General features: G+C 37.0%; 3 protein-coding genes across 7 annotated transcripts; 2 read left to right on the plus strand and 1 right to left on the minus strand.

Moving 5' to 3' along the window:
• Window positions 1-2,644: 2,644 nt before the first annotated feature.
• On the minus strand, window positions 2,645-7,460 carry LOC113120093 (peptide-N(4)-(N-acetyl-beta-glucosaminyl)asparagine amidase-like). Its single transcript, XM_026289968.1, has 11 exons — window positions 7,270-7,460; window positions 6,909-7,023; window positions 6,560-6,799; window positions 6,219-6,381; window positions 5,639-5,858; window positions 5,201-5,322; window positions 4,867-5,123; window positions 4,588-4,764; window positions 4,251-4,439; window positions 3,343-3,520; window positions 2,645-3,211 (listed from the first exon to the last, which is right to left on the minus strand). The coding sequence occupies exons 1-11, from the start codon at window positions 7,368-7,370 to the stop codon at window positions 3,036-3,038; spliced, it is 1,938 nt and encodes a 645-aa protein (XP_026145753.1). The 5' UTR covers window positions 7,371-7,460; the 3' UTR covers window positions 2,645-3,035.
• Window positions 7,461-13,672: 6,212 nt separating this feature from the next.
• Window positions 13,673-15,763, plus strand: LOC113120094 (nuclear transport factor 2). Of its 5 annotated transcripts, none has more exons than XM_026289969.1 (5): window positions 13,673-13,826; window positions 13,946-14,122; window positions 14,295-14,366; window positions 14,454-14,552; window positions 15,437-15,763. In XM_026289969.1, exons 2-5 carry the CDS (start codon window positions 14,024-14,026, stop codon window positions 15,551-15,553), a joined length of 387 nt encoding a protein of 128 aa, XP_026145754.1. In that variant the 5' UTR covers window positions 13,673-13,826; window positions 13,946-14,023; the 3' UTR covers window positions 15,554-15,763. The 5 variants fall into 5 exon arrangements, with proteins under 5 accessions (XP_026145754.1, XP_026145758.1, XP_026145757.1 ...); XM_026289973.1 differs by having other exon boundaries at window positions 13,686-13,794; window positions 14,001-14,122; XM_026289972.1 differs by having other exon boundaries at window positions 13,700-13,826; window positions 14,001-14,122.
• A 3,203-nt stretch (window positions 15,764-18,966) lies between these two features.
• Window positions 18,967-25,231, plus strand: LOC113120095 (activity-dependent neuroprotector homeobox protein 2-like). The gene is made up of 4 exons (XM_026289974.1): window positions 18,967-19,207; window positions 21,303-21,420; window positions 21,550-21,642; window positions 21,759-25,231. Exons 2-4 carry the CDS (start codon window positions 21,313-21,315, stop codon window positions 24,399-24,401), a joined length of 2,844 nt encoding a protein of 947 aa, XP_026145759.1. The 5' UTR covers window positions 18,967-19,207; window positions 21,303-21,312; the 3' UTR covers window positions 24,402-25,231.
• Window positions 25,232-25,307: the final 76 nt, after the last annotated feature.

Consider the following 25,307-nt stretch of genomic DNA (forward strand, 5'->3'; position numbering starts at 1 on the left):
TTTTCTGAAATGAAGTCATTTACATGTATCGTTCATTCAAAAATTCTAATTTGATGAAAATGTAACCTCAGGCCAGCCAAGATTGCAATTTAGCATTTTATCACTTGCTCACCAGAGGATCCTCAACAGTGAATGGGTGCCGTCAGAATGAGAGTCAAAAATCAGTTAAAAGCATCACAAGTAATCCATACGATTCCAGTCTAACATCTTATGAATCAAAAAGCTGTTTGTAAGAACAAATCCATAATTAAAGCATCAAAAGGCATTAACTAATTATCGCAATGTTTTAGCAGATCTTGTGCGATGAGCAAAAAACACATTTACATTTTGGATAGCCTAAGGGTTATTACATTTTCAGGAAATTGCTAATTTTGGGTGAACAATTTCTAAAAAGATAAGTATTTGGCACATGTGAATATCCACATGACTGCCATGTGTGAAAAGTCTTTTTCCCGTCTTAAGAATTCCTTCTGCCAAAAGTGTGGAACAATTTTACGGTATGTGCGGCTGGATGCTTTTGGTGTGCATGTGTTCTTGCTAGTGTGTGTATATAATAGTAAAAATCTCTTTATATAGATACAGTTTTATGAGGAAAAATCTTTTTTTATATTTTATGTAAAGTCATGGCCAAAAGTTTTGGCTATGACATTATTGTTTTGCAAATGTTTGCAGCTTCAGTATTTGTAGATAATTTTCCTGTGTTTCTATGGTATACTGAAAAACAGTGATAAGCACATTATAAGTTTTAAAGGCTTTTATTGGCAAAAAAAATATATAGAATGAGTCCGTATTTACAGTGTTTACCCCTGTTCTTCATAACCTCTGCAATTCATTCTGGCATGGTGGATATTAGCTTCTGGGCCAAATCCTGACTGACGGCCATCCATTTTGTCATTTTGTGTCAGAATTGTTTTTTTTTTTTGTGTGTGACGTAAATTTTTTTGGCCAATGAAGCTTGTAACAATTATTTAAAATGCATCTGATCACTCTGCACAATAATCTAGAAACAATGTGAATGAACACCGCAACAGCTTAAGCAGCAAACTTTGCAACACACAAAATTGATGTCACTGCCAAAACGTATGGCCATGACTGCAGTAGCGAAGGATGTGGCCTACAACTCAGCCAAGAAAAATGACTCTAATTACCTAATGTCAGACCTTCAAACAGCACTTATTTATTATTAAACCTAAAGAAATGTTGATAAATACTAGTACTGATACAGTGAAGATTCCTAATCAGAAACTTGCACATGTGTGGTCTTTAACAGAGCGCGGCGTAACGAGGAGCATTCCCTGTGCAGCGAAAAAAACTTAATAACTTAAGTCTTAATATGCTTCATCTTTATGGCTGTGCTTCTAATGAAAACGTACAGCCTTTTTATGTAAAGGTGACACGTGCAATGACTCGCACTATTGTTGTTTTCTAAAATATTTGTACTTTTAAATAATTAAGAGATGGGCTTTGTACTACATTTGGGGGAATGGGGGATAAAGCTATTTTAAGGTCTTTGTACCTTTGCTTTTAAAGACATAGCATATTTTATAGAATGATTAAATATTTAGAGCAACTAATGTGAATGAAATGTCTACTTTTGTGTTAGACTGTTGTGGTAGAGGGTAATGTTGCACAAACTGCACAATTCTTTTTTTTTTTTCTTGCACTTTTTTTGTTGTTGAAATTGTTAAAGAAAAAAAAATCACAATCATTAATTTCTTGAATTATTACGTTTATGTATATTTTATCATTTATTCGGATGCCATTTTTGTTTGCTGAACAATTTAGGCATGTTATCAAGCAGAAAATGCATATGTCTGTTTTTGTTTTTACTGCAAATGTGTCAACAGACTGGAGTTCCTGGATTTGTTCAAAATGTGCTGGTCTAGTCTAGCATTTCACCATGTTTCCAATACTATAAAGCCAAGTCAAGAAAGCTTACTTGCTCATCCAGGAAACTTGTTTCCTACATAGCTGTGCTCATGTTCTATCTCTGCGCCATCTTCACAAAATAATAAAATAATTTCAAATCAGTATTCCCGTTGTTTATGTATTTGTTAATTAGCTGCCTGTTTCACGTGTGTGTCCTGACAGAGTTAATGACTGTAAGTTATCTGTTACTTATACAACAGTTAGATCTGGCTATTTATAATTGTTAGAGAAAATAGATTTTTCATTACAGTGGGTTTACTTAACATCACAAACTGCTTCTAGGGTATATTAAATGAATAGACAATCGTATCTTTTATGTAATCCATATCTCACCATCCAAGATGTACTGTAGATGAGTTTTTTCCCCCCCAGGAAGATTTTGGAGAAGTTTAGCATTATATCACTTGCTCACCACTTGATCTGCCATTTTAACCAGAAGCAGCGGTGGATTCGTTTCTTACAAATGCAACTTTTCTTAAGACGTCAATTGATGGACTGGAGTCGTGTGGATTATTGTGATGGTTTATCAGCTGATTGGACTCTGATTCTGACGGCACCCATCCACCGCAGATGATTCATTGATGTAATGCTAAATTAGAAGAAGAAACAAACTCATCTACATCTTGGATGCCCAAGTTTTTAGAATATTACATTTTTGGGTTAACTCCTCCCTTAAATAGTCCAACTGTAATGTAGTAAAAAGTTCAAGCACAACTGAAGACCTAAATAATTTAATATCTGGCTAAAAGGTCATATCATTACACTTATGAACAGGAAAGGATGATGTACATTCAGTTTTAAAACTCAACAATAAAATGGCAGATTTTACATTTCCAACTACAGTCACTTCGAAAATGACATTTTTTTGACATGTTACAGAAAAACGGTTTGAGTTTCAGAACCGACCAGCTAGCCAGAGTAATCTACTTTTTACAAATATTTCTGGCGTGTGGAATCAAATAAAAGAGAAAATGTAAAAAATAGCATACAGTAAGAAGACATGCAGATGAGACTTGATGCTGGACTTTAAAAGGAAACTAAAAGGTTACTTTTAATTAAACATTTGCTCAGTATTTCACAAGAGATGTATACATGCTAATCTATCATCAAGACTCTTCCATTTCAACCAAGATTTCAAATGAGACTTTCTCTGCGTCTTTTAAACTCTGTCTGAAGAGTTGAGCATGTTGCCATGACACTTCACCCTCTCCTCCTGTGAGCTCCGCCTCCACAATCAGCTCTTTGCCTCCGGACAGACTTGAAGAGGAGTGCAGTTCACCATCTGTGAAAACAAACCCATTGCTAATATTATAATCAAGCTTAATTACTGGCAATCGTGTTACATTTAAAAACCCATTTCAGAAATGAGCTCAGAAAGCACAGAGAGGATGCATCAAACAGCGAGACTCGTACCTCCAGGGAACTCTATGGTGGTCTCGGCAGAGCGTAAACTCCAACGCACACTGCCTGAATGAAAGGTCTGGCTGAAGGCTCGGACCGAAGCAGACTTTATCTTCATTCCTACTGAAGCGCAGTTAAATTTCCAGCTTATCCTCCCAAAGGAAGAGCCCTCTGTTCGTGCCAAATACACCTACAATCACAGAACCAGCGCTGTAAGCACTGCGTTTAAACCAAAATAATGCATTTAAGAGGACAATGGCTAATATGGTAGAAATGCCTACAAGTAGAAATGTACTGATGCTGGTACGAAAGGTCGATAATGGCTATACACAGCCATTCAAAACTTTGGGGTCAGGAAGATTTTAATACTTTTATTCAGCAAAGACTAATTACTTTCATTATAAGTTAAAAGTGATAGTAAAGACATTTATAAGGTTGCAAAATTGCTATTTCCAATAAATAATGTTCCTTTCATTAAAGAATCCTTAAAAAAAAAATGTTTATCGTGTTTTCTACAAAAATATTAAGCAAGACAAGTAATGACTGCTAAAAACTCAGCTTTGCCATCACAGCAATAAATAACATTTACATCTATATTAAAATAGCAATGATTGTGATCATTTATCATAGGAGCATAGGAAGTTTCTTAAAAAAAAAAAAAAAAATTAACAACCCTAAACTTTTGAACGGTAGTGTATAATAAATCTGTTTTACTCTGCCAAAAAGTTCAATTGAACAGTATTATAAAATTATAATTAATTAAAATTAAAATATAAAAGAAAAAAAAATAAAATAATAAACATTAGCATTAAATATACCATTAATTGTTTTTTTTAATACGCAGAATTAGACATAAAACTAAATTTATTATTAATATTGGTTATATAAGGAAAGGCATTTTCTTCAAAAAGTAAACAAACCATCTGCCAGTCATTCTCTTCTTTCCTGAAAATATTTTCTGTCCTCCAAGCACCTCTCTGCCATCCTGGGATAGTCTCTTGGCCATTGCTCAGTCTGAAGTAAGAGTTTTTGCTCACATTATAGCAAACGTGGAACAACTTGTTTTGCTTTTCAGATTCTGAAGGAATGAAGACACATTCCTGTCCATCCTGGAAGAAAACATTCATAAAAGGTTACTACACACACACACACACATAAACTATACCAATCTTTACTGATTATGCCATTGGTGTGACGTATATATCTCACTCCAATGGCATAATCAGTGAAAATGAGTTCTATAGACAAGCATCTCACCCCTTTAGTGTCTCTTGCCCCAGACTCCCCTCGAGTCACCCTCCAAGCCAGAGATCCTGAGGTGCGACCTCCCAGCTCTCCAGATGTAGGAGTCTTTGGAGAAATGAACTCTGCCAGCTCCACCAGCAGTCTTTGCAACAGCTGCTGCTTCCTCTCTGCTCCTAGAGACTGCTGCCTCTACAGGTAAGAAGCCATGATGACAGTCAGATTCATTTGTTTGAGGCAATAATGAAACTGGGAGCTGCACTTTGGATGAGTACATGAACATGAGAAACGTACCGTAGCGTTGAGACCGTTAAGCTTATGCAGCAGCCATGTCTCCTGAATCTGTGTGCGTCTGGAAAGGACCTCTGGGTGTTTACAGGAGTACCTCCATGTCACATCCACAACCTGGTCCTTAGAGAATGCCAGGATGTAGGCGAGTTTCTTCCCCCAGCCGACTTCATATAGGAGGGGTTTATCGCATGTGTTTTCACAAGGGTCACAGTGTAGCCAGCGACGCTGCGACTGAGAATACACCTCCGTCCACACGTGATCTGAAAGCAGGACCAAACTGAGTGTTACTATTCACAAATGAGATCACTGCGGTTCAGTAATGCTGTAAGAGTTGTACCTGTGCTGTCCCAGATGTATCTGGCCTCAAGGCCTAAAGCTCGGCAGAGCAGCGTGAAACAGTTGGCCCATTCCCCACAACGCCCTCTTCTGGTCACCAGGAGCTTCTCTGGGTGATTGTACCTGGAAAAGGGTAAAAAGTAATTTTGTAACTGACATGAATAACATTGTTCTTTCAGAGAAATGTTACATTGTGGTATTATTGTCCTTTTGTCTGAAACTGGATACAGGTACGAGAAAGAAAGTCATACATAAGGATATAAAGGTGAGTAAATGATTACTTTTTTTTTTTTGGTCGAACCATGTGTGCTTATTTATTTATTCAAAAGGGGTAATACAGAATAAAATTGTATAAAATTCCATACAGGTTAATGAACCTTCAAAATGTGTACTACATTAACAGTGCAACTTGCGGATAGTGACGAAACAGCTGATGTACCTTGGGAATCTAGTAGAGAGTTGGCAGGTGCGACAATAGTGGTTTTCTACACGGCCTGCATCCCAGCGTAGGTCATCATTTGAGGGGGGGGGGGATCCGGAAGGCTGGGTTGCACCTCCACATCGGCTGCATGGCAGATTGTCCACCCAAGAAAAGAAGTCCCCTTTGAACCACTGCAACAGCTCTAGAACTAACATGTCCTCCTCACCTAGATCACATGCTGAGAGTGAAACAACACACAAACATGAGTCTGGAGTCTTCATTTCATCCGAGTTCAAACATATTTTTCTAAATGTCTTTGTAAAGCTTTTAAACGAGGGAAAGGAATTCAGCGGTCATTACTCCAGTTGTTAGTGTCACATGATTCTTCTTATTATTAATGTTCAAAACAGTTGAGCTAATTAATATTTTTACAACTTTTGTAACATTTTAAATGCTTTTTTATCACTTTTGATAAATGTAATGCTTCCTTGATAAATAAACTATATATTTAAAATGGTAAATTTTTTTATTTTCTTCAAATTACATTCTAAAGAAAATCAAAATGTACTTGATGTAACTGATGATTGATCTTGCTAACCTGGTTCCACATCCTTGGCTTGTTTCAAGCGTTCTTTAGCTCTGGATCTGAGCAGTTCATGAGGTATGCAGTTCAGAGCCTTCTGCTGTAACTCCGGGCTCTCGTATATCAACACATGCTGGAAGTTTGACTGCAGAGTCTTAAGAAATGTGACGCTGCTCGACTAATATACCAGAAAACAGAATAAAAAATATTTTCCACATTCATTTGAACTGTTTAAACTGGAAGTGAACATCAAACTGAACATCAAATGTATGATATCATCCTTTAAAAGAAGATGAAAAAGGGACAGAGGAAAACCGAAATAAGACTGAGAATTAGGAAGGAAGAAAGAGACTCACAGTGAATGGCAGAGCGGCTGGTGCAGGTGTAGGGACAGCGGAGGAAGAAGAAGCAGAGCCTGCAGAAGAAGCCGAGGGCAGTGCTTGTGGAGGAGGACTTGGTGGAACTCTGGCACTCTGTTGGCTGGATGCAGCTTTACTCGCACCAAGTCTCTGGTCCCTTTCTGCTGCAATCGTCTCCCGCACCTGCCTCAGCCTCTCCACAGATGCAGATTTCGGGAACACCAGGTGGGTTTCAGCCTAACGTGGACAGGTACAAAAAGGAAATCTGACATGTTATGATGTTTTTAAGCCATAAAGGTATATCTATCTATGTGTGTGTACACATGGTCATATACAGGGCACCAACCTCCTCAAATCCCATCTCAAAGAGACATTCAATGGCTCCTTTCACAGGTAGAAGCTTGGTGGAAAATGTTGGATTTCCGATACGGATTGATCTGTATTTATCTTCATTTGGTTTTCTACAAAAACAACAACATGCATACAGAAGATCAAACTATAAAATAATAAATACTAATGCGATAGAAATAACATGTAGCAGATGGCGTACAATATTATTAATGTAGAAAAGGGAATTTAAAAAAACAAGATGGTTTGTACAGTCTGCTGTCTGATGGACAGTATAACGTTACCTGACGTTACATAGAGGAAATACAAGTAACAACATTGCACCGGCTTTTTGAATGTCATCAGAACGATTCACTTACCTAAGAATATTGTCCGCGTATGTAATGAGCAATTTAGAAACATCCAAAAACACTTCCGTGGGATTTTCACTCAAAGCAGTGACTCCTTGAGACGCAGACATGATTATACATTTAACTTCTACAGCAAACAACGATAGTTACGATACATCCGCGAGTCGAGACAACTTCTTCTTCTTCTTCTTTTCATTTTTTGGCAGATTGCAACCATGACTTTTAAAGGTGCATACCGCCACCTACTGTATCAGAGTATGTAACATGAGCTATATCCACTTTATATCAAAAAAAAAAAAAAAAAAAAAAAAAAAAAAAAAAAAACACTAAATAAAAATTCTATATCCTATTGTATATCCCTATATTTTTTAGATATTGTATAACTGCTTTCTGTGTATCCTTTACCCCATCTCCTGTTGTGCCTAATAAACCTTCAAGGTTCCACTTCCTTCCTGTCTGACTGATCTTTTGTTTTAGCCTCATCCTCTCATCTCTATATTTATTACAATATAGCAATACATGTTCTACATCTTCCTTGGACCTACATTCCAAACATTCATCTGATGGACTTTTGCCCATTAAAAACAGTGTTTTATTTAACCCTGTGTGATCAAACCTTAGCCTGGTTAAAACACTCTCCTCTCTTCTGTTACTTCTATTCACACCCTGAGCATTAATAGATTTTTGCAAGCTGTAATATTTCCTTCCACTTTTATCCACATCCCACCTATCCTGCCATTTCTTTAACATTTCTTTTTTAATTATCGCCTTAGCTTCTCCTTTTCCAAGAGGTATATTTATGACATTATTCATCTTAGTTGATTTTTTTGCTATATTGTCTGCTCCCTCATTCCCTTGTACACCTGTGTGGGCAGGTACCCAGCAGAATCTCACATCTATCCGTAGTCTCTGTAATCTAAATAAACTTTGTTGAATTTCTAGCATTAGATCTTCTCTATTAGATTTCATATTTTGAATACTATAAAGAGCTGCTACAGAGTCAACACAACACACCACTCTGTCTGGTTTTACTTCCTCAACCCACTGCAGTCCTACAATAATCGCCATCATCTCTGCCGTGTACACTGATGCCTGATCGGGTAATCTTTTCCCAATGCTTATATTCATTGTTGGTATATATATTCCTATTCCTACCTTGTCCTCTTCATCTTTAGATCCGTCTGTATACATATCTAAATAACTGTAATATTTGTTCCTTATGTACTGACTTGCCAAATGTCCTTTCCTACTCTCTTCCCATTCATTTTTTAATTCCAATATATTTAAGTCTATCTCAGTTCTTGGAAATAACCAAATAGGTATATTACTGATAGGTGTAGGGGAGTTAAACCATATATTATTTACTCTATATTCCTCTGACTTAGTCTTTATTACCCATCCAAAACCATTACCTTTAAAAGAACTATACTCCCAACATTCCTGAATAATGCTCTTAGCATGGTTCTCAAACCCACATCCACTTAAGCGACTCCAGTATGTAAGCATGATTTTATCTCTTCTCAGGTCTGAGGGCACTTCTCCTAACTCAACCTGTATTGCTTTAATTGGTGTTGATCTCATTACACCTGCACAGATCCTCAATGCTTTATTACTAACTCTATCTAACTTCAATAAATGGGTTTTAGCTGTTGCTCCATAAACATAACATCCATAATCAATTGTTGCCCTCATTAGAGCCCTATAAATATACATTAATGATTGTTTATTTGCTCCCCAATCTTTCCCCACTACCGCTCTCATTAAATTTATGACTTTCTTGCATTTTGATTCCACCTTTTCAATGTGTGTTTTCCATGTTCCCTTTTGATCTAACCAAATACCAAGATATTTAAAATGATCTACTGTTTCCATATTGTGGCCATATAACTGTAGCTTCTGTTTATCTATCCCTTTCTTCCTGGTAAATATCATATGACAAGACTTACTTGTAGAAAGCTTAAATCCCCAATTATACGACCATTGTTCTACCTCTCCTATTGCTTCCTTGATTTTACTTCTCACCCTTATGGCATCTCGTCCTCTTACCCATATGGCCCCATCATCTGCATACAGAGCTGACCCAATCCTTCTATCTAGATTCATAAAAATATCATTGATCATAACATTAAATAAAACTGGACTAATAACACTGCCTTGTGGAATTCCATTAACAATTTCAAATTCCTCAGATACGTCTGCTCCCACTTTGACTCTAAATCTTCTTTCTGACAGAAATTCTAATACCCAGTTATATAACTTACCTCTAATTCCCATTTTATTCATTTTAATTAGTAACCCCTCCCTCCACATGGAATCATAAGCTTTTTCAATATCAAAGAATACAATACTCATTATTTCTTTCATTTTAAATGTTTTCTCTATATCGTTGCTTACTTTCACAACCGCATCCATTGTGGAACGCCCTTTTCTGAACCCACTTTGATATGGTGCAAATAATCCTCTGTGTTCAAGGGTGTAGTTAAGTCTTCTAACTAGTATCTTCTCCATCCACTTGCATAGATGTGATGTTAGGGCGATAGGTCTATAGTTACCAGCATTATTAGAATTTTTCCCAGGTTTATTAAATGGCAATATTAACGCACTCTTCCAGCTTTTGGGTATTTTACCTTCTTCCCATATCTTGTTAAATAATTGTAATATTATCTGTAATACTTTTTCAGGTAGTTTCTGGAACATAACATAACTCAGTTGATCTTCTCCTGTAGCAGTATTCCTAATACCATTTAATACTATCACTAGTTCATTCATATTCATTTCTGCATCCATAGTACTTTCCTCATTATCTTTTTTAATATACACATCCCTATTTTCCTTAAGAACCTTCTCTTTATGTAGTCTATGGATATCATCTAAATGGTCACCACTATGCACACTGGCAAACTTCTTTCCCAACATAGTTGCCTTTTCTTTATCTGTTATTGCCAGTATTCCATCATCCTCTAATACTGGTATTTTAGCATACACTTTTTTCCCACTCATTTTCTTTAGCATTGACCACACCTCTCCTATTTTTACTTCACTCCCTATAGTAGAACAATAGCTCCTCCATGCATTTTGTTTACTCTTCTTAATTATTCTTCTTGCCTGAGCCTTTTTCTTCTGATAATTAATTAAATTATCTTGATTCAGGTTATTCCTTAACATTCTCATTGCCCTATTTCGTTCTTTAATAGCTTTTGTACATGTATCATTCCACCATGGGACCATTTTTCTTTTCCCCCCAACTACCTTATATGGTATGCTTTTTAATGCTGCATTCAATATTAAATGTGTAACTTCAGATGCACATTCCTCAATATCACCCTGCATTGAAATTGTCTCTGCTGAAGTACAACAAATTTCTTTAAATTTTACCCAATCAGCTTTAGCAAAGTCCCACTTCTTATGATTAGGCCTTTCTTGGAGATCTATTTCAATATTTATAGAGCAAAGAATTGGAAAATGATCACTTCCAATACTTGTACTTTCCTTTACCTTCCATTCACAAGAATTTGCCATATTATTAGAAACAAGCGTGAGGTCAATACATGACATTGTGTTAGTACGTATGTCAATTCTTGTGCCATTTCCATTATTTAAACATACTAATTGCCTAACATCCATCAGTTCTTCCACTGCTTCTCCATTTCTATCAGTATGATTACTTCCCCAAAGACTATTATGTGCATTGAAGTCTCCACACCATATTTCTTTCCCATTTCCTTGTCTCATTATTTCTTCTAAGGTTTCTTGGCTTAGTGATTTACAAGGGTTATATAAGTTGATTACTACTAAGTGTCCATCTGTTTTATAAATTTCAATAATTACACATTCTATTTCTGTTGTAGTTTCTATTCTTCTAAATGGTATCCCATCCCTTACAAATGTTGCACATCCTCCACCCTGATTTCCATCTCTATCAAACCTAACAGACTCATAACCAGGTAAAATAAAATCAAGGTGAGGCCGTAGCCAAGTTTCTTGAATACAAACAATATCAAATTTGACTTCAGACTCTACTACAAATTTTTTAAATTCTTGTCCGTTTGCAATCAGACTCCTAGCATTCCATTGCAAAAGGTGGAATACCATTATAAACTTATATAATACTCTGAGACCCTCCATCATTATTAGTACTTAGCATGCCATGTATTTCTTCAGCTTTTAAATCTTTAATACCTAAAAACTCCTCTGCAGCTTCTACCACTGTCTTGATCCTGTCACTTTTCCTTTCTTGTCGTGTTGCAACATTCACCACTTTACATATAAAAGCTATAAAGCTCTTTTTTTCCACCATCAATGTGTTCTCCTCCACTATACACTTATGCTTACATGGTTGCTGTGTGGTTGCTGGTATATTGTCTACTGGTCCTGGCTGAAATCTCCTTTTGCCTAACCTCTGGGGTAGGCCTGCTCCATGCATTGCACTTTCATTCAGATTTTCATGACATTTTGTTGGTTTATTTTCCTTGGTTTCATATTTGCCCATATTTTTAATAGCCTCTGCATATGACACCTTATTCACAACCTTGTACCTCTGTACTTCTTTAGCTTGTTTCTGGACCACACATCCAGCATATGCAGCACTATGCTCACCTCCACAGTTGCAACATTGTAGCTTGGTATCCTGATTACATTTACCATATTCATGTTCTCCTCCACACTTCGCACATCTTTGTCTCCATTTACATTGTTGTACTGTATGTCCCATTCTCTGGCACTTAAAGCACCTTAACGGTTGGGGAATATACTCCCTAACTTTGTAATTGATCCACCCTATTTGAACTTCACAAGGCAAAGATTTTTCAAAAATAATCATTACAGATAGACTATCTGATTTAACACCATTTTTATTATTTTGAAGTCTTTTCACCTCTAGTACATTCCCATTTTTTATCTCACTCTTCACATCCTCCACGGACATTTCCAAAGGAACATTTGTAATCACTCCTCTTAGCTTTGCTGTCGTTCCGGGTACATGCACTTTAATATTTCCACCACCAAGGTTGCTCATTTTCAAAATCATTTCCTGCTGCTTCTTATTTACTGCTGAAATTAGAATTCTTCTGTTATTCAGTAGTTTAGCATATTTAATTTTCCCCATATCCTTCTCAATTGCTTTAGTCACATGAACTGGGTGAAAGTGACCTTTATCATTACTAAGCGTAATAATAACTTTCCACTCTTCCTGCTTGTCATCATCAGGCCTACTACTTCCCTTAGGTTTGGCTTTAATCTTTTTGTTAACTTGTCTTGGAGTATTCTCTCCTCCACTACTCGCTTCAGACCAAGATTTTTTCCTTGCCTTTTTTGTTTGGCTAACCTCCATATCTGAAGGAAATCCATCATCGCTACCATCTGAACTATATCCCATTGCTACACTCACGATACAGTTCGATTGCAATCTGCCTTCGCTCCGTCCAAACAATCCACCGTCGCCTGAATGTGACGTCCGAGAGTCGAGACAACACGTAACCTACTTCTACTCAAAGTTGCGAATTCATAGCTGTCCGTTCTGTGCCTGATACATATATTCCAGGAATATATATTGTCAGTTATGTTCATTTGTTGTATAATTGTTTTATATAACTGTAAAATATACAAATTACTTTAAACATATTTTATAAAAATGATTTGACACAGTTAAGCAGTCTGCATGAAATCATAGATGGACAGGCGATGCCAGAGCCCTAAACAAGCGGCTTTAGAAATGATGGCATGATGAAAGTCTTTTAAAAGTCCTTAGCGATCACATCAACTAAATTTTTATGCGTTTGCTATTTTATAACAGTTTTATTAATTTACTGTTGTTACAATAAGTTGACATCAAAACACAAGATAAGGGCGTACATTTCACGTGACAGAAATAGTACAATAATTATCAAAATTGTATAATATATTGCTCTAAAAATAAAATGTTTTAATTATATATAAAAAATACAAAAGATATATAAATAAAAAATACACAGCTATGTAGATGTGTATAAGCAAAAGAATAAGGATTAAATTGTGTACACGGGTGGACTATTGAAAAGACATTAATTGATATGTACAGTAATAAATAGAACATTTAATAATAATGACGCACGCCCTGTTTGTTTTGCTATACATTCATGCTCCAATATTATTTGAGGTTTCAAAAATTAGTTCGAGAAAAGTCTGAGGCCAGACCATTTAATTTAATGTGTAAATCCTTTGTTGTTTTATGTCTATAATGGTAATTTTATATTACTATGAAGTTAAATATTTAATCGGTTTTTAAGTTTTATAAATATACTTTTTGTTTGCAAATAATGTATACCTCATCAAACTGTTTTTTATAAATAAATAAAAAAATTGTGATTAACATTTTTCTTTTGTCTGTTTAGGTTCATAACTGTTCTAAACAACTACAGCAAGCATTGATTGTGCACTCTTTTCGTATGGCATCTGAATGTTTCGCCTACTCTGCTAAAAGCTGATCTCAGATCTGCCGCTACCCTTTCATCGCTGCTTCTTGTTCCGGCCAATAAGGCGCGAAGTTACTCAGCCCAGGTAGCGTTGCCATCACATTGAGGTGGTCATTTGTAAGTTTCAAAATAATATTTACAGCATGAATATTTAAAACACGACATTATCCAGAATACTTGTTTAATGATATAGTCGTACAAGGTAGTTTAACTTTGTGACCAAACTTAATTTCCAGTGTTTGTTTGCTAATTCGGCTACACGTGGAACTTTGCCGTTTCAAACTTGAACAGGATCTTTAAAACGGCGAAAAACAATGGCAGAAAAACCGATATGGGAGCAAATCGGCAGTGGATTCGTGCAACACTATTATCAGCAGTTTGATACAGACCGCGTGAAGCTCTCCGAACTGTATGTAAGTGGATTATTTTTTGGAAAATGACTGTCAGTGAGCGCGTGATGATCCCTGTGTTATGTTGTTTTGGTCTGCCTGTATTGTGTTTTAGCTGTAGAATATTGTTTATTGTCTTTATCACCCCATTCTATGCCTGTATATCTGATTACGATAATACCTTTTTCTCCTCTAGACCGATGCTTCTTGTTTGACATGGGAAGGAGAGGGATTTCAAGGGAAAAATGCAATCATGACCAAATTAAGTGTAAGTTATCTTGTTTTACACCTGTCAATACTGTCATATACACATTGTCTTCCTAAATACATCTAAACAGAATGTGCCTGTTTGCAGAGCCTTCCCTTTCAGACCATTCAGCACATCATCACCGCTCAGGACCATCACCCCACTCCAGACAGCTGTGTCATGAGTATGGTCATGGGCCAGCTTAAAGTAAGACTGCAATTATTAAAACAGCTCTGTTTCATTGGACAGCTGTCTGAAATTAAGATTTAATTAGTTGATTCATGTGTTTTTGTTAAAAGAAATACCAGTATATCAATATCTATAAGGATTATATCTGTACTGTTATGTCCAAAATTAAAAATCTCCTTCATCAGAACAGATTTGGAGAAATTTAGCATGGCATCACTTGCTCAATAGTGGATTCTCTGCAGTGAATGGCTGCCATCAGAATCCAAAGTCCAAGCTGATAAAAACGTTACAATAATCCACACCACTCCTGTCCATCAATTAATGTCATATGAAGTAAAAAGATGTGTGTGTGTGTAAGAAACAAATCCATTATTAAGACACTTTATAAAGAAAATAATAGTCCTCTATACACAAAAATTTTCTCCAGTGAATAAATTCCCTTAAATTATGTACAGATAAAGCATTGTGTACAGGTATAAAACAGTCCAGAATTGTTCTAAACAAATATGTCTGTGTGTTTTGATGTGAGAGGACAACGGGATGGACTTGTTCACTAGAGGAAACGCTATTATTGATTATGGACTGGTATTTTGGCCAGTTACAAGTAAAAAAAATTCAGACATAAATTGATTGACAAAAGTGTTACTTGTGAACTAATGTAAAGTGTTTTATCAGCTTTGGACTCTCATACTGATGGCACCCATTCACTGTTGTAGATCCATTGGTGTGCAAGTGATGTAATGTTACATTTCTGCAAATCTGTTCTGATGGATGAACAAAATCATCTACATCTTTGATGGGCAGTACATTTTAAGCAAATGGTTATGTTTGGGTGAGCAAGTTCTTTTAATATGACTGTTACATATCACAAACATTAATGTTGTTTTTGTATATTTTTACAGGCTGATCAGGACCAAGTTATGGGCTTTCAGCAAGTCTTCTTGCTGAAAAATGTAGATAACAAATGGGTCTGCACCAACGACATGTTCAGATTAGCACTTCATAACTTTGGAGCATAGTATGCATAGTATTTACAATCCATGCAATTTTTGTATCTGGAGTATGGCCTCCCATTTCATACTCCAAACTGATTTCGTCCTATTTTGCAAAGGATCTCGAAGATTCATGATCATCTCCAGATAAGAAAAAGACATGTTAAAAACAACTGATTATAATAATCATAGTCATATTTCCATGTTTGAAAATAAATCTCATGTTATTACAATCCATCTTTGATTTCCTATGCTTCATTCTTTGGTAAAGTGACTTTGTTACCGATATGTTTATTTTATCTAAATAATAAAACCAGATTTTACATTAGTGAAAAAGTGAGTAGGCCTACTATTAGAAAATGACATTGGGGAAAGAAAAACGTTGGTGCATTTACCTCGGGGGTCATTTAAGTTCATACAAAAACATTTGTAATCAAATAGTTCTGTTAATGAGGGCTGATTGGTCAGTCAATCCAGTGTAGTCAAGATAAATGGTTTGTCTTTTCAGCATTGTCTGCCAGAGGAATAAACAAAATGTAGTGTCTTTGGAAACATTTTACATACAAGTCTCAAAACCAACAATTTCAAATACGTACAAGATACAGTGGAGAGAATATGTATTTGATCCCCTGCCGATTTTGTAAGTTTACCCACTTACAAAGAAATGAAAGGTCTGTCATTTTTATGGTATTGTTATGTTAAGGGTTAGACAGAATATCAACCAAGAATTCCAGAAAAAATGCTTTATATAAAGGTTAGAAATTGATTTTCATTTCAGTGAGTGAAATAAGTATTTGATCCCCTACCAACCAGCAAGAATTCTGGCTCCCACGGATTGGTTATGTGCCCCTGTGGAACACAGATTAGTCCTGTCACTTTAAGAAGTTACTCCTAATATCAGCTCGTTATGTAAATAAGACATCTGTCCACACAATCTGTATCTTCCATTCCAACCTCTCCCACCATGTTGTTGCGATTATTCTGAAATGGAAGAAATAAAAAATGACCATCAATTGGCCTCAGTCTAGAGCTCCATGCAAGATCTTGCCTCATGGGGTAAGGATGATCATGAGAAAGGGGAGGGATCACCCCCGAACTACACGAGAGGAGCTTATTAATGATCTTAAGGCAGTTGGGACTACAGTCACCAAGCTAAACATTGGTAACACACTATACCACAATGGACTGAAATCCTGCAGCATCCGCAAGGTCACACTGCTTAAGAAGGCACATGTATACGCCTGTTTAAAGTTTGCCAGTGAACATCTAAATGATTCAGACAAGGCTTGGGAGAAAGTGCTGTGGTCACATGAGACCAAAATTGAGCTCTTTGGCATTAACTCGACTGGCCATGTTTGGAGGAAAATAAATGCTGACTATGACAACAAGAACACCATCCCTACAGTCAAGCATGGAGGTGGAATATTATGCTTTGGGTCTGTTTTTGTGCAAAAGGTACAGGACAACTTCACCGCTTTGAGGGGCAAATGGACAGGGCCATGTACTGTAAAATCTTGGATGGGAACCTCCTTCCCCCAACCAGAACACCAGCATGACAATGACCCAAAACATACTGCCAAGACAACAAAGGAGTTGTTTAAGAAGAAGCACATAAAGGTGGCCTAGCCAGTCTCCAGACCTCAATCCTATAGAATCAATTTCTAACCTTTATATAATGTGGGGTTCTTTTCTGGGTTTTTTGGTTGCCATTCTGTCTCTAATAAGCCACTCTTACACTGCATGGTTCAAGTGACCCAATTCCGATTTTTTTCCTCTCATGTGGCACAGATCGGATATGACCGGTGAACGTGTAAGCAGGAAAAAAACGCATGGATTCCGATTATCTCAAATCGGATTCAGGCCTCATTCATATGTGGTAATAAATCGGATATTAATCGGATACGTGCATTTGCGTGTGTTGGATACGGGTCACTTTTAAAAGATGATGTAAGCGGGTCGTCAAAAAAATCGGATATAGTCAGAAAATCGGATTTGGGCATCAAGACCTACAGTGTAAATGCAGTTTAGACGTTAAAATAAGCCTACCATTAAAAATTACAGACCCTTCATTTCTTTGTTAGTGGGCAAACTTACAAAATCAGCATGGGATCAAATAAATATTTTCCCCACTGTTAATTCACTACGAAGTGTTTTTTCACCTAGCTGCTATGTATACTGCACAGCTCCCATAGAGGGTTTTTGTGTTTTGAGTTAAGTGGTTAGTTTGGGACATTTAGTTCAATCGTTTGTCAAATGTTGTTTTGCAGAACTGTATTTTGATATGCAAAAAAATATGAACTTTCTTTACATACTTGTATTCTCACGCTCAATCATATTAGTAAAAGTGAATGAGGCATGTGTAGATTGGCCACGCCATTTTATTTATGAACTATATAATGTAGAAGAATTACATTTTAATTTGCTGAACATTTTAATGAAATTTTGCTTCCATAATTTAATCTACTACGAAGAATCTTAAGTATTCGTTCTTCAAGCAACATTAATTAATTTTCTAAAACACTAAAAACTGTATCTGTATCGCGTCTAACATAAATCGCATAACTTACTAGGTAAAGACTATTGTAGCTACTAGGAAACCAAAAATCCTCAAGATTTTTTTAAGAAAGCCACTTATCATTACCCATGGCCTGACAACCCTTAGATAACTGCACACAAAATCTCAGATATAAAAATATAAAAAAACTATTTGGTAACTAATTTAATAAAAGGCGCAACATCGTTATGAAACGTACAACGCATGTTACGATGATCGCAATCATCATTTGAAACAATTTCGGGTCACTGAACCAAAAAATCCCATAATTGCGGAAATATGCATCATTTTTAAAAATAGTTACGTTGGATTGTCTCATAATTTTAAATTTTAAAAAAGCGAACAAAATGTTCGTTTTTTAAACATTCAATAAAACAAACAAAAAAACTGCTTCACGTGAATTTTAGGTTAACTTTTTGTCATACAATAAAAAAACACAATTGAATTTCTATAAAATTACATGCACCGTCACTGCAAGTAGCTATAACCCGATTTTCATATGCCTTTGCTAGTGTAAATTACTTGTTACCCATTGGATGAAGACTAGTGGTGTGATATGACTTCAGCAACAAGACCCCTCCCATCATGTGCTGTTGCTCAGCAACCAGCTGACTTTTCAGGGGCCATCTAGTGGCTATGCCTGTGAATTACAAGTATTGCGCCCTCTCGTGACCAGACCACATCTCAGAAAATGCAACATTATGATGAATATTTGAAAGAATGAAACTATTACCACCACAATACTAGGTCCAACTTAAAAGTTAGACATACCACCCCACGTGATTACCACTGAAAACCAGCAGGAGTAATACATTAGAAAGTTTTTCCATTTCAAGCGAACTTAAATGCGATTGGCCAGGCACGCAGTATGATAATTATGGCCTGATGTCACTTCCCAGTTGTTCAATGCGCCATTTTCTCGACTCAAAACGGCAAGCACAATAAATGAGTCCTACCTGCAAATATTAATAAATATTCTTTATTGCTGGTTACCATAGTTGAGAGTGCAGAGTTATTGTTTCAGCATCTTACACCGCTTTCACATCTCTCTCATCGGTTTTGGCAAGCACGCGGATTGGTGAAAGTAGCTAAATCCCCTCCCTGAGTCGGTGTGGCGCTGAAAAAAGGTAATGTCCTCACAATTATAGCAGTGGGCACATTAGCTTTTGCGTTCAGTTGTTGCGGCTTCGGTATGATCAGGAAGTAGAACGAAGCTCATTAGCCGAGAGCTGCGAAAAGGTTACTGTATGACATCACTGCGTTATTTAGAATCGCGCGTTCTCGGGTAGAATCAGTTGTTTTGCGATTTGAAATTGTTCTTTCGAATTCTTATTGAGGTGGGGCATTTGTTACGTGGTATTTGGCAAGTTTAGACTGACGTTAGACGATTGTTTCGAACATTTCGTGCGTTTTGGCGGGTGTGGATATGTTTTGGTCAGCAGTCGCAGTTTATGCTTGCAATAAATAAATAATAACAGCTTGAATTAGACATGCATTAAGGTGCTCACAAGCTGTGATAATGTAGGCTACATATTTGTGCAGTTAGAAAGTGTTGCATTTTTCTGATGCAGGGCTAAGATGTCACATTTTGTCTTTTGTTCTCAATATTTGTACATTTAGCATGCAAATACAGCATGTCTGTTTCTAACATTGGAGAATACCGAGTTGTAGAAATTACACGAGGGAGTTCTCCATGAGTGAGACGTATAATTTGCTGTAGTACTGAATTCATCAGATTGTGGTGTTATCGTAATCACTGCACGTTCAACAGGCAAAGATGTGAAGCACATATGACCCATTAAGAACACTGTAACCCCCTTCACAAAAAAATAAAATAAAAATAATAGAATTTTACCTAAAGAAAATTAAGGACTGTTAATGTTCTTTTGCACTATTTCATGAAAAATCATCTCCCATTTTTTTATGAATGCCAATTTTTTCTATATAATTTTAATAACTGAGTAATGGAGATGTGATAACCATGCAGGGTCAGAAATTAATCAAAAGTGACAAACTTCCTTTGATATTTTATTTTTGATAAAATATCACAAATAATTAAAATCTTAAATTAAATAAAGAATACATAGAAATAATATGAAATTATCGTTATCTCTCTCTCTCTCTCTCTCTCTCTCTCTCTCACACACACACACACACACACACACACAGAGGAGAGGGAGAACGTGTGTATCTAACTGTCAAAAATGTCACTAAAAATTATTGTTATTTTCATGAAATTCAAATGTATATTAAACAGCCTGAATTATGAAGGTTTATTTATTTATTTATTTATTTTATTTTTTTACCACAACTAGATATTTAGAGTGTGGTTTCATATACTGATATACCATATAACTATAATTCACTAATACTGTTATTACGTTTATTATTTTAGTTCCATTTTGTAGAATAGAAATAAACATTGTTAAAACTTTGGAAACCTTTAAAACAATATGTGTGTTTATATAAATAAATGCAGTCGCAAACGAAATGTAATAATGTACACTTATGTAAGAGATTAGTGACTACATTGTAATTTTTGTCTTGAGTATATATAAATAAATATTCCCATTTATTAGTTTGTTGCTTTGGGTTACCCTAAGGGTTTATGCAAGCATTTATCTCCAATGTCGATTAACTTAAGATTTAATATCAAGTGCTTTATGCTTTGTTCATGGGTGCTCACTCTTTTGATTTGTTAATTCAACCAGACTATTCCTTTAAAAGCAATGTATTTGGATCCATTGCTCAGACACTGTATTCAGTATCTAGTATATCTCTGTTGGTTTCCATGGTAATGATTTGGGTGCCAACATGATACCCAAAGAGTTTCTACAAAAACTGAGAATGGAAAGCTGCAAAGGTTTGGAATTTAGTATGGACACTAGGGACATGTGCCTACCAATATCCAGAGACTACATAATTGTATCTAGCAATAATTTTTACCAAACAGTTAAAACGTGTTTTAATGGAATTGCTTGAGTTATATTGAATTTTGTGTTTTCTGTTCAGTCTGTAAAAACTAAAATCAGTGAGTCAGTGATGGCAAACAATTGAATTTTTAATTTTTAATCTGCTTGCCTATGTTAAAAGTGATTGGTTAAAGTGTTATGACATACACCTAAACACACCTTTATATATAATTCCAAGGCTGGTAAATAAATCAAAGTAAAAATCACAAAATATTGACATCAAATGGAAACCAAAGTGATTCTCTTTCAGGTTTAGGACGATGTACCAGTTTCCAGTCAGAGGGTTGGAGAAGATCCGCAGAACAAGACGAAAAGTGAAAAACATTCTTGGAGAATTTGGACTTGAAGAATGTCTTAATTTGGGTCAGGTATGATTACCATGTATAAATTAAAATGAAATAGACTACAACTTAAATCCCATGTCCATGTGTATCAAAATAGCCATTTACTTAAAATGTCTTTACATTTGAAATGTTATTTCTCTTTTTGTTATTCAGGAACTCCAGGAATTTTACCCAGGAGACAATGTTTTTGATGCCACAGACTGGCCCAGTTTATCTGATGGGTTTGAAGGACGGTGGAGAAAGAAGGTGAATTTCAAATGTTACTTTAGTAAATTACTTCTGCTTTACTGGGCCACAACTTTTTAAATAATGAGCATCTCTGAATATTGAGTGGCAACTAACCTAGAGTTTTCAATCCTTAGTGGGAATATCGGACGCGAGGTTTATGCTGCACTTTATGCGAGTTCTCTACAAAAACCTGGCATGCCTACAAAACCCATGTTCAGCGCTACCATGATGAAGAAGAGCGTCTGTGCAAGCTTTCAGCATGTACTTCTTGCCCATTTATAGCCCACCCCAGAGTGGTCTCCAGGCACCTCAGATTGTTCCATGTTGAGGACACAAAGTTAGAAACTCAGACTGTCCCACAGCTGCCTTCAAAGGCTGTGAACGGCACCACGTTTCAGTGCCGAAGATGCCATATACAAGATACTCTTTTGTATAGTGTGAAAAAGCATGTTCTTCTTTATCACTACACTTCCACATTGAATAAATATGCAGGGCAGAGATCAGAGCGGGAACTTGTGGCCCTCGGAGACAGGTCTCAGAAATTTTACTGCAAAAAGTGTTACGTATCAGCTGAGACATCCGAACACTTGCTGTATCATCTTCTGACCTCAGAAAAGCACAAGGAGCTGGATGTTCATATTAGAGCTCTAATTTTTGAAACAGAAAGTACGAAACAGTACCCTGCTCTAGCACCAAAAACACAAAGCACTCCTGCTGTCTTGATGATGAAAGATCAGCCAGCGGTGACTTCTACACTGACTGCTAGTGGAATTAAAGGACCGGAATATGGTGGTTCTGCAGTCAATGCTGCCCCTGGAACCAGCCAGGAATTTCTCCCAACTCAAGCTTCTGCTCTGGTTCAGCTTGCAAGTGCTGAGGTTAAGGGTTTACTGAGGCCTGGAGTCCCACTGGCTTTTCAGAACACCCAAATTACCAGACCTGCCATGCCTCCTGCTCATAGTAGCATTCCTCCCAACCAGGTGTCTGTCAGAGTAGGTCTACCTAATCAGTCACAACTGCAGCCCGTTTCCCGCCAAATCTTCTTGCCGCCAGGTGTTCGCCTTAATGTACCAGCTGTTAGGCCTCCGGCTCCTCAGTCCCTCGCTGCTAATCCAAGAATGCCCGTAAATCAACCCGCTTCTGGAGGCACCATGTTAACCTCTCAATCACTTCTGAGCCATTTGGTCCCCACTGGCAACAAAGTCGATGGCTTGCCCACCTACACTCTTGCACCTTTGCAGGTCCTTTCGGTCCAAGGAAATAACTCACAAGGAGTCAGCAAACCACCAATGCCGGCATCCCAGAACAACCTACCTATTCAGCAAAATAAACCAAACACCTCTTTGCCAGTCCCAAAGCAAACCAAGAAGTGGATCACATGTCCTATTTGTAATGAACTCTTCCCATCAGACATCTACGAGTCCCATCCAGAAGTTCACAAAGAGGCAGCCAAAATGCCCAAGGTGGGCCTAGCTGCTCGTGCTCCATTTTTGAAGAAGATGCCAGACAAGACAGTGAAATGCCTGACATGCAAGATCTTGATTTCAGAAAAGGGAGTTTTTGAACACCTGCTTCATGGCATGAACTGCTTGTTCTGTTCGGGGCTCTTCTACTCCATCAAGCAGCTTGTCGACCACATCCAGATGGAGCATAATGTGAACCGAAAGAGCAACTGTGACTTCATGAGGCGTGAATACCGACTCTATACTGATGATTCGGGGAATCTGCTTTTCCCTTACTTCGACATCAGGACCACGGCTCCTAAACTAATTATGGGTGAGAAGGAGCTCAATCTCGCGTTGGTCACAAGCTCCCTCGATCTGATTTTTGTGAAGATGTTGCCCAACAATCCTCTGGCTACTGGCAAGCTGTCCGCACCATCCAACATGTCCACACCCAATCCTGACAGCACTGAGTGTCCTTTCTGCTCAGAGAAGCTTCTGAACAAGGAATGCTATCAGCTGCACCTCAAAGAGAAGCATTTCATTGTGCCCACTCTGCATGCTATACTTAAAACCCCATCGTACCAATGCCTCTACTGTGGTGGTGTGTACACTGGGAAAACCACCATCAAGGCCATCATTGTCCACTTGGCTAAATGCCGGAGTGCACCCAAGAGTCTCAAGGATAGTGATAAACTGAATTTAGGATTAGCTGTTACTCCCAGAGCAAACCGAGCAGTTGTATCATACCCAGCTCATCCAAAACAAATCACTGGTCCAACCCCGACTCCAGTTCAAGCCTCTGTTCCTGCCACACAGCCACCAGAAACGGAAGCAGAGATGCAGAGCAAGTTGCGTCTGGAAATAGCCTTCAAGGGAGCTATGGAGGCGAATAAGAGAGAGCGGGAGGAACGTTTGGCAAGGAAGAGAAAACTTGAGCGAGACAGGCTGGCTGGTTTGATTGTTCCCACACCTGAAGTAGTAATCGATCCTTCTGTAAAATTAGCATTGGATCCTGTCGGAATGGAGTTGTCCACCTTTGAAGAACGTCGTGAGTTTGTCACTAAGTACTTTAATACACAGCCTTACCCGCACAAGAAGGAGATTGTTGCCCTGAGTAGCCGCTTGCTGCTTAACAAATCTGACATTGCTTGGCAGATTAGCTCAAAGCGTACCAGATGTATGAAGAACATTCAGAAAACTAAGGCTGTGGTGCTTTTAGGCTTCAATATGGCAGAACTGATGAAATTGAAGCATAACCTCTACATCCCAGAGATTGAGCCAGAGAAGGTGACCACCGTGACAGAGACCGAGATGGAGGACCTCCAAGAGTAGCTTCACGTTAGTAATAAAGGCACGGAGGACATGAACACAAATTTTACTTAGAGCCTAAACCTCTACTTATTCCTTGAAGCAAAGCAAAATATGTTCCATTCTCACCGAAACTAGTGTTAAACTGTTAACCAAGTAGAACTTGAGATATTGAAACGAGCGAAAATGTGTTTGATTTTTGGCTGCTGTTCATAAAGGTGTGTTTGAATACTCATGTTTTGTTTCATATTAACCATTTTAAAGCATACATCCATTATCTTTCAACGATGCATCACTTCATACAAGATTCATTCAAGTAGATGTTTGTAGACCATTTATAGCTCTAGGGTTGAAAATGTTTGTGTGAAATATCCTTTTCATATTTGCCAAATGTCATAAACTATTGTTGGTGACATATCCTCTATATATTTGTTGGTAATGTAAGTTTATGAAGTTACTGGTTTCTATTTTGTTTTAGACCAGGTATCTTTCTGTTAATCAATTGCATTTATGGTTAAATTTCTATTTTGCTTGCCTTATACTTTTATAAATATGGTATATTCAAATTATTATTTTTGATCAGATTGTTTTGCCAAAAAAGGTTTCTCTTGTAATATGAATGAATGCAGCTACCTAAGTGACATCCTCTCAGCTGATACTTGCTAAAGTGTGGTGCTTTGCAGAGGAATTTGATTGCGTTGCAGTTCATTTCAATTGTATAATGATTGTAAGCATCTTGTAGACAATCTTGTAGAGATTCTTGTTTTATTTCCCCCTGTTCAGTATTCAGTATAGTGAACCACAACATCTAAGCTTACAAAATTTGTGTAAATAAATTAGAGCGTATATACATACTTACAAGTGCACTTTTTTCAGTTGTACGATTATATGCAGTACTGGCCATTTTCTCGAACTGAAATGTCATTAGCA

The sequence above is a fragment of the Carassius auratus genome, chromosome 19 (genome assembly GCF_003368295.1).
Source record: "Carassius auratus strain Wakin chromosome 19, ASM336829v1, whole genome shotgun sequence".
NCBI lineage: Eukaryota > Metazoa > Chordata > Actinopteri > Cypriniformes > Cyprinidae > Carassius > Carassius auratus.

What these genes read in the sequence shown, in the direction of transcription:
- LOC113120094 (XM_026289969.1), top strand. Translation starts at nt 14,024, where the DNA reads ATGGCAGAAAAACCGATATGGGAGCAAATCGGCAGTGGATTCGTGCAA. An exon ending in CAATCATGACCAAATTAAGT is followed by an intron (nt 14,367 to 14,453) that starts GTAAGTTATCTT and finishes GCCTGTTTGCAG; the next exon opens with AGCCTTCCCTTTCAGACCAT. An exon ending in TGGTCATGGGCCAGCTTAAA is followed by an intron (nt 14,553 to 15,436) that starts GTAAGACTGCAA and finishes ATATTTTTACAG; the next exon opens with GCTGATCAGGACCAAGTTAT.
- LOC113120095 (XM_026289974.1), top strand. Translation starts at nt 21,313, where the DNA reads ATGTACCAGTTTCCAGTCAGAGGGTTGGAGAAGATCCGCAGAACAAGA. An exon ending in AATGTCTTAATTTGGGTCAG is followed by an intron (nt 21,421 to 21,549) that starts GTATGATTACCA and finishes TTTGTTATTCAG; the next exon opens with GAACTCCAGGAATTTTACCC. An exon ending in AAGGACGGTGGAGAAAGAAG is followed by an intron (nt 21,643 to 21,758) that starts GTGAATTTCAAA and finishes TTCAATCCTTAG; the next exon opens with TGGGAATATCGGACGCGAGG.
- LOC113120093 (XM_026289968.1), bottom strand. Translation starts at nt 7,370, where the DNA reads ATGTCTGCGTCTCAAGGAGTCACTGCTTTGAGTGAAAATCCCACGGAA. An exon ending in TTGAGATGGGATTTGAGGAG is followed by an intron (nt 6,800 to 6,908) that starts GTTGGTGCCCTG and finishes TGTCCACGTTAG; the next exon opens with GCTGAAACCCACCTGGTGTT. An exon ending in AGCCAAGGATGTGGAACCAG is followed by an intron (nt 5,859 to 6,218) that starts GTTAGCAAGATC and finishes TTTCACTCTCAG; the next exon opens with CATGTGATCTAGGTGAGGAG.